The 9,337-nt window shown below is 39.1% G+C and overlaps 1 protein-coding gene across 1 annotated transcript; it reads right to left on the reverse strand.

Annotated features, from left to right (window-relative positions):
• Positions 1-65: 65 nt before the first annotated feature.
• sgcb (sarcoglycan, beta (dystrophin-associated glycoprotein)) lies at positions 66-7,293 on the reverse strand. Its single transcript, XM_026946815.3, has 6 exons — positions 7,219-7,293; positions 4,740-4,949; positions 4,022-4,207; positions 3,643-3,834; positions 1,879-2,010; positions 66-1,601 (listed from the first exon to the last, which is right to left on the reverse strand). The coding sequence occupies exons 1-6, from the start codon at positions 7,231-7,233 to the stop codon at positions 1,395-1,397; spliced, it is 942 nt and encodes a 313-aa protein (XP_026802616.1). The 5' UTR covers positions 7,234-7,293; the 3' UTR covers positions 66-1,394.
• Positions 7,294-9,337: the final 2,044 nt, after the last annotated feature.

Raw genomic sequence — 9,337 nt, forward strand, 5'->3', positions numbered from 1 at the left:
CATTTTAAATAATAATTAAAAAAACTCTATAAGGAAAGGTATCATATTAGTAAATAATCACCACGTTTTTTTAAATACTCAAATGTATTTATTCAATGCAAACATTTTAATGAAAAATTATTTCCCTTTTACACTGCACCTGCATGTATGCATGTTACACAAGTTAATGACCACTAGTGAAAATGCAGCATGGTCATCATCTGAACACTTCTTAAAAAGAAAACATCATCATTCAAATAAATACTACACATGAAAACTACGATCCAAACAAAAATAATGTGTTATATTGCACAAAATATCAAACAACTCAAATACCATATGTTTTCTATTTTCATCTTATCAAGGATATTATTTAAAGCACACATAAGTTCATATATGACTGACAAATATTTTTATCTTTAAGCTGAAGTGTATCCATGCCCATTTTTTTTGCAGCACACGTTATGGTTTTAAAATCATATGGCACTGTTAAATAAAGTAAACCTAACTGGGCACTTAGAGCACATAACATTTCGGATGCAAATCAAATAGTAGTGCCATTGTACTATGACTGGTGCTATGACTGGTGCTAACAGCAGTTAAGCAGATTAAGTGACTTGTGAGAACAGGGTTAAGCTATATGGTGAACAGGTCATCCCTTTTAACACAGAGCAAAGACTCATATATCATATATATTGCTAATACATTTCAGTTTCTTGAGGAAGTGAACTGAGATTTGTTTTAAAGTGAATCTTGGACAAATAAGCCATATACAGCTGCCAACATACATCTGTATAGGAATATATAAAACATATTAAGTGGCATAAATATCTCAGACAGCCTGTGTAGTACCTCACGACCCACAAGGCTGCCTGGATTTTCCATAAGAACTTTCATTAGTCTGATGATGCACCATGTTCTAGAGAAATAATGTGGATTTCATAAATTGTTACAATCAGAAAAAGATAATACTGCTATTACGAAAAACATCCGCCAGAAATCTTGATCAAACCTTCATAAACAACATACTGCATGTACGAAAAGCTAAAGAGCATTCAGCTGTAAAAACTATAAAAATGCCAAGGTGAATCAACTGTAAATCACTGGCAGCTCTTTGGCCAAATCGTTACGAGATAAAAAGAGGAGTGCTTGTGTAGGGTGGGGTTTAGAGTAATGAGTAATCCTAAAAATGAATGTGTGTATGATCAAGACTTAAACAGAGCAAAATCAGAATATGAGTGTATTTAGGTTTTATGTAATTATGGCTATAGACCAATCTCTATATAACGATTACCAAGACTTTGTGTTGAAGTACACAACTTAATCTTGCAGAGCTGTTATCAATTCTCAAAAACACTGACAGGTGTGTTAGTGTGTGGGTGTGTGTGTATAAGTCTTGTGGAATTCCCCTCCTCTCAGTGCGCCACTGCACAGGGGTTGTCCGTAGTCTGGCAGCCCATGTTGGGATATTTGACCTGCACTCTGAACAGGGTCCCATCTGCACACATACAGAGCTTGTACCTCTCCAGGCCTTCGTTGAAGTACAGCTCACCCCCCACAGAGGTGTTAGGGATGCGCGATGTACTAAACATCACAGAGCCATTCAGAACAATGCTGTTCTCCTGTGTATGACATGGTAAACAGGGATTACCTGGTGAGGTTGAAGGGCCACAGAATTCAGTCATGCATCGATTAAAGTTTTATTGAAGATCGTGCCATGAAAGTGGTTCACCCAATATACATAAACACCCTCAAATTAGTACTGTACTCAAAGTAAGGACTGAGTGTCAAGGTTTCATTTAAATTTCATTCATCACTCTCCAATTATTTAATCTCTATTGTTACACAAAAACACCTGTATGGTAGATAAGTCTCTCTGAAGCAGAAGACAGTACTCACAGCTTTGAGCTCAATGTCACCACCCATCCTGAACTCAACTGTCTTGCCCATGATGAAGACGCCCTCGTTTCCACGAATGATGGCCTTGCCGTCACCTTTGATCGTGAGATCGGACGACGCATTGCTAGTGATCTGTATTTAAAAAAAAAAAAACTCACATTTTCACATTTAATATTCCCTTTATATCAATGGTTCTTAAAGTGGTGTCCGTGAACTATACACTATATAACCGAAAATATGTGGACACCTGACCAATCACAACCATATGTACTTGTTGAACATCGCATTTCAGATTTATTCCACCTTTCTGTGATAATAAGCTCCACTCTTCTGGGAAGGCTTTCCACTAGAGTTTGGAGCGTGGCTGTGGGGATTTGCTACAGCATACAGAGACGTTCTATACAACTGTGTGCTTCCAACTTTGTGGCAACAGTTTGGAGAAGAGCCACATATGCACATACAGTACTGTGTAAGTAAGTCTTAGGCACCCTATTTTTTTAGTACAAACATTTTTATAGATTTTTATTTTATGACTTCTGCATTATTGATTCAGTACAAAAAGATTTTAGATTCCAAACATTAGTTTTCCAGCACAAAATTAAATGTTACAGAAAAAATGTTTGTCTGTCAGTAAAGAAAGCAGCAGATTACATAAGAGACACTTTTCAGACAAAAAAAAACATAATGAAAGCTGCTGGGTTTCGCTGCAAAAATAAGAAGCAAGTCAACAGTCAAAGTCTCCAGAAGAACTGTGACTGCTTCTGCAAGATGCTCAGTAACACTTACAGCTCATTTCCTTATAAAACTGCACACACTGTACCTGAGACTACTATTTTTTTTTTTTAAAGTGAAGGATCGTCACACCAAATACTGACTTTTTTTCATTTATTACTGTTTACTGCTCTTTATGGTAATGCTCTTTTTTTAATGTAGAAACATTTAGTTTCATTATTTTTGAAGGCATCTTTGTTCTACAGCATTTCTTTGCATGTGCCTAAGACTTTTGCACAGTACTGTATGTATGAAAGAGGGGTTTAAGATGCTTTACCAATACTAAAGGCATAGCAGTGAAAATTAAAAAAAAAAACGTTACACAGCATAAAAATGTCATCAAGAATCATCTAAGAATAAAATGCCAGCACAATGACTGTTTTCTGCAAACTTATCTGTATCTGGAAATTCTTATAAGAACAGTGAATCCAGTTAGGTAAATTATATGGTGCTAGAGATGTTAAGAGTGAGAAAACATTTAATAGTTAATCATTTTTTCCAACCAAAATTAGCTCCTGAACCAAAAACATCAAAGGATAAAATGTACAACAAATAAATGCACAACAAAAAACACTCAATCAGAATTTGTTTTTGCTTTTCCATTCTGCCATCTTAATGATCATTAGCTAGATACCGTAATCTTGCTCTTACAGTAGCTTGGTTTCCTACTCGTTTATCCGTAATTCATTAAGAAATTTTATCTACTCAGGAGCTTACAACAAACTGATTCTTAATGACCAAAACATCATCTGACATGCTTATCTCTGATAATTTCATTTCCTTGTTTATGTGGTTAGGATTGATAGCGAACTTTCTCAAGTTCAGTTTACTTTTGTTCTGCTATACAAATTTTAATTTTTATATGTGTCCTGTTCATATATGAGTCCTGTTCATATATGAATAAAAAGTTAAGTCGGAAAGTATGTGTCAGATATAGAATACTGTGATTTATTTTGGGGAGATGAGATGAAAACCTGATAGAAGAACACTCACCCTTTCAGTGGAGGCTTTCTTCACATTGAGCACTTTGACCTGTTTGGGCAAGTGGAACTCGTGGTTATCGAAGTCTGTGCTGAAGAAGGTGGTTTGTGTGCGTGGGTCAGTGAAGGAAATGCCCAGGTCACTGGTGATAGACGTCTTGTCTTTCTCAACACTTAGTCTGGTGTTCCCTTGTTTAAACACCACCTAAAACATCCACAAATTCACACAAAGAAGCACAAAGGGACATTCATTGAAATTCAAGAAATAAAAAAAAAAGCTGTTAACTATGTAACTAGGGGACTAGTAGCACTTAACTTACAAAAGTATTAGAAGATGTATGTGACTTGTTAAGGTTTAAAGACTAATCAGTAGAAGTTTTATCCACACTCACTGGGTTGTTGTTGCCAGTGATGACAAGGTCCTGGTCCTTCCTCCCTCCCACAGTGCTCTTGTGCAGTGGGTGAACCACCCCCATGTCAGCTTTCTGCTTAAAGCGCAGCAAGCCGCTCTCGTGGAACTCCATGCTGTCGCAGCCATTAGGACCGATCCGAATAACTGTCCAGATCACCAGAGTTATCTGACACACAGTGAGAAAGCACGAGGGGAGCCATTAAGACTTCATTCGGAACATCTGCTCATTCATGCCATTATCTAATCAGTCAATCATGTGCAGGCAGCGCAATGCACAAAATCATGCAGATACACGTCAAGAGCTTGAGACAGTGGTCACATCAAACATCAGAATGGAGAAGAAAATGTCATCTCAGTGACGTGGCATAGTTGTTGGTGTCGGACAGGTTCAGAAACTGCTGATCTCATCCAGAGTTTATACAGAATAGTGTGAAAAACAAAATACTAAACTCAAAAAAAAAATAAACTCTCAAGACTCTTGTGATTGGCAGTTTCTTAAAACTCAAACCAGCCAGTCTGACCCCCAGACATGCATTTTTGTCTCATTATGATGTTTGGTGTGAACATTAACTGAACTGAAGCACTTGACCTGCATCTGCATGATGCTGTCTAAGTGTAAGAATGTGAAAAGTGTAAAAACAGTAACACACTACAAAAAATGACAAGTGAACACAAATCTCCTCTTCAAATTCACTCACAATGAGGTTGATGAGTGCAAGCAGGAAGAGCAAGACTATGATGCACACGGCAATGTTGCCCTTTCGACCCCTCAGCCCTGTCTTGTGCAGTCTCTCCTCCTCGATGGGCACATATCCAGCCTTAAAGTTACTGTTGTGTTCCTTACTAACAGTCCTTCGCTCGATGGCCTTCTCTCGCATTGACTTCTTCACCGGACCATTTGAGCTCTCCTGTAGGGAGGGAAAGGGAGGATAGTTATTTTAGACACATTTACTTATACACTTATATTTCTATATTATATGCTTATACACTTACTCTAACACTCAAAGGTTTGGACAACTGCTCATAGAATGCTTTTCTATTTTCTACTATTTTAGAATAATAATAATGGCAATTAACAGTATATTTCACACTATATGGCCAAAAGTATGTGGACAGCTGACTATCACACCCATAAATGCCCATTCCAAAACTATTGGAAATTAACAAAGAGTTGGTCCCGCCTTTGCTGTTATAATAAGCTCCACTCTTCTGGGAAGCTTTCCACTAGATTTTGGAGCGTGGCTGTGGGGATTTGTGTTCATTCAGCTACAAGAGCATTATGCAGCTGTGCATAAATGAATGCTCTAAAACATCAATGAACTGAAGCAATGTTGTAAAGAAGAGCAGGTCAAAATTTCTCCAAAACGATGTGAGAGACTGATAAACTCCTACAGAAAATGCTTACTTCAGGTTAGTGTTTCTAAAGATGGTTCTACATGTTACTGAATTAGAGGGTGTACTTATTTTTCCCTCACCTGGTTTCTGAATGTTGGTTTACTTTTTGGAAAAAATGACTACATATTGAAATCTGTTGTGTTTTTTTCTGCTTGTTTGTTTGTTTACAGAAGGTGGTTCGGACCACACCGTGCTGATTTACTTTAAAATGGATTAAATGTACTTTTTTGGCATTACTCTATACACAATAATCCATAATAACAAAGTGAAACATGTATTTAGAAATTTTTGCAACTTAATTACAAATCAAAAACTAAAATTTCTCATTAAATAAGTATGTAGACCCTTGGCGAATGGCACTCCGAATTGTGCTCAGATGCATCTTTATTGCTTTGATTATCTTGAGATGCCTCTAGAACATGACTCGAGTCCATCCGTGGCATATTCAACTGATTGGAAATGATTTAGAAATGCACTGTGAGGTCCCACATTTCCCAGTGCACATCAGACAAAAAAAAAAAAAAAAAACCCATGCGATGAAGTCCAAGGAGCTCTCTGTAGACCTCCGCAATCAAACTGTGTCAAGACATAGATCTGGGCAAGGGCATAAAACCATTTCTCAACATTTTAATGTTCCATCATTGTTATATGCTAGAAGTTTGGAACCACCAGGGCTCTTAAGGCAAAACTCAGTAACTGGGCTAGAAGGGAGGTGACCAAGAACCCAATGGCCACTCTAACAGAGCTTCAGAAACCCTCCGCAGTGATGGGAGAACCTGCCAGAAGGACAACAATCTCAGAAATACTCCATCAATCAGGCCTTTATGGTAGAGTGGTGAGAAAGAAGACACTCCTGAGTAAAAGGCATGTGGCAGACACTTAACTGACTCTGAGAGCTTGAGGAAAAAGATTCTCTGGTCTGAAAAAATGAACTCTTTGGGCTGAAGTGCAAGTATACGTCTGGCAAAACCAGGGACTGCTCATCAACTGGCTAATATCATTCTTACAGTGAAGCATGGTGGTGGCAGCATCATGCTGTAGACAAGGAGATTGGTCAGAATTAAAGGAAGGATGAATACAGCCAAATATAGAAAGTTCTTTGAAGAAAACCTGCCCTAGAGTGCACTCGACCTCAGACCTCAGGCGAAGGTTCACAGTTCAGCACGGCAACAACCCGAAGCCAAGACAACGCTGGAGTGGCTTCGGGACAAGTGGCCCAGCCAAAGCCCAGTTTAACTGTAGAGAGACCTGAAGGTGCTTCTACAAAGAACTGAATAAAGGGTCTGAATACTTGTCTTACTGAGAGATTTCAGGGTTTGATAATACATTTGCATTTGCAAGAATAGAGAAAAGCATGCTGCTTTGCTGCACATTCATGAACAGACAGATGAAGCTGATTCGCAGCTCAGCCACACAGTGGCGCTCAGGAATGCAGCACGCGCCAGTCTGTCTCTCCACTGAGTAACGGTGCGACTAAAAATAAATCACACCCTCCTGTTTCGAGCTTCTATACAGCAACCGATAAAACTCAACACTTTCTGTTTCCTGTCGGGAAGAAATAAAACCAGCAGTCGAACGAAACAAACGAAAATGGAGACACTGTTTAAAAAAATTAGTATTTTTTTCCCCCATAAACGGTATGAACACGAACCATGCAGAAACCTGCACTTTTACACATTCAGATAATCAGCTAACAACACAGCCACATCTCGCACTGAAGCAATGACTCAAAACCCAGAGAATGAAGGTAATAAAGCAGGTTATTTGACTTTATAAACAGACCTGCTCGGACGCCATGTTGACCCTCCCTCCCTGTCCTGCGTCTGACAGCGCCGAACAACACGCACAGGAATGATCCACTGGACAACCGGGGAGGGGGGGGGGACACTACAACCACTATATTATTAACACAAATTGCACCAATTGTAGTGCGATGACTATAAAATATACAACTTTAAACACAGTACTATACGCAACTGAGGCATATAAGATAGGACCATCCTCAAAAATGTGATTATTAGATAGATTTTAGGCACACAGCTCACGTTTTGAATGGTTTGGTCTGTGTCGTAGGAGGCCAGTTGTTATGGGTCTGTACTGAGCTCTCCAGAAATGGGAAGCCCAGATATAGCAATGCCCATGTATTTATCCAGAAGCCTTTAGACTTTGGGTGGTAATGAGGGAGGCAAGAGCACAAAACATGACACCACCAAATTATGTACACAATATAGCCAAAAGTTTGTGGCCACCTGATCATAACACTCATATGTGATTGTTGAACATCACATTCCAGATGTATTCTCCCTTTGCTGTTATAATAAGCTCCACTCTTCTGGGAAGACTTTCCACTAGATTTTGGAGCGTGGCTGTGGGGATTTGTGTTCATTCAGCTACAAGAGCATTAGTGAGATCAGGCACTGATGTTGGTGAGGAGGTCTGGGGTTCAGTCGGTGTTCCAGTTCATCCCAAAGGTGTTCAGTGGGGTTGAGGTCAGGGCTCTGTGCAGGACACTCGAGTTCTTCCACTCCAACCTTCACACACCATGTCTTCATGGAGCTCGCTTTGTGTACAGGGGCATCGTCATGCTGGAACAGGTTTGAGCCTCTTAGTTCCCGTGAAGGGAAACTGTGAAGCTACAGCACACAAAGACCCTCATATGGGGAAGAACCTCATATGGGTGTGATGGTCAGGTGTCCACATACTTTTGGCCATACAGTGTATTTGAAAACACATTACTGTACTGAAACAAAATACATTACTGTATTGGTTTCAATGGCTCTACAGTTTGTACATTTGTACATTTGTGTCAGCATGAGCTAAATATGATTCATTAAGCTGTCATTATTTACATACAGGAAGTACTAGAATTCACAGAGATGTTTGAGGTCAGAGCTGGCATGGCACTTTAGGTACACTTATGTCAAGTCATGCCAGTTGTGTGTTTATTTTTTTCTTTCTTGCATTTGTGTAAAACTTAATTTAAAATAAATATTAAATGAAACAATACACTTCAAATCTCCTGTGTTTAATTGTAGCATTTATGTAGATGAAAGATCATGTCATGTCCAAAGTATGTGGACACCTGACCATCACACCAATATATGGTTCTTCCCCAAACTGTTGCCACAAAGATGGAAGCACACAATTGTATAGAATGTGTCTGTATGCTGTAGCTTTACAGTTTCCCTTCACTGGAACTAAGAGGCTTAAACCTGTTCCAGCATGACGATGCCCCTGTGCACAAAGCGAGCTCCATGAAGACATGGTGTGTGAAGGTTGGAGTGGAAGAACTCGAGTGTCCTGCACAGAGCCCTGACCTCAACCCCACTGAACACCTTTGGGATGAACTGGAACACCGATTATGTGCCAGGCCTCATCGCCTGACAAGAATGGTCTAATCCCCACAGCCACACTCCAAAATCTAGTGGAAAGCCTTCCCACAAGAGTGGAGGTTATTAAAACAGCAAATAAGGGATTAAATCTGGAATGGGATGTTCAACAAACACATATGAGTGTGATGATCAGGTGTTCACATACTTTTGGTCATATTCAGTACATACAGGCTTTATTACTTTTTGCATTATATATCATATAAGGTAATGCATTTTGTACCAAATGTCAGTTTGTTCTATTAATTCAAATGCAAGATTAGGAGAAATTCATCATGCTTGGAGCATTTAGATTTTTTTTTACAATGGTGTGCTTTTAAATTTGTATATGCTTACCATGGTATATACACTCACTGGCCACTTACCCAGCTTATATATACAACTAAGCCCTATGTAGCTAAGTCAGGGGTGTCAAACTCAGCATTTTTGTCCACATCAGCATTTTTATGAGACCCCAAAAGGCTTCTATCAATGAACACTAAAAATGTAGGCTCTAAAATTAGAATTATTCT

Source organism: Pangasianodon hypophthalmus, chromosome 19 (assembly GCF_027358585.1).
Source record: "Pangasianodon hypophthalmus isolate fPanHyp1 chromosome 19, fPanHyp1.pri, whole genome shotgun sequence".
Classification (NCBI taxonomy): domain Eukaryota; kingdom Metazoa; phylum Chordata; class Actinopteri; order Siluriformes; family Pangasiidae; genus Pangasianodon; species Pangasianodon hypophthalmus.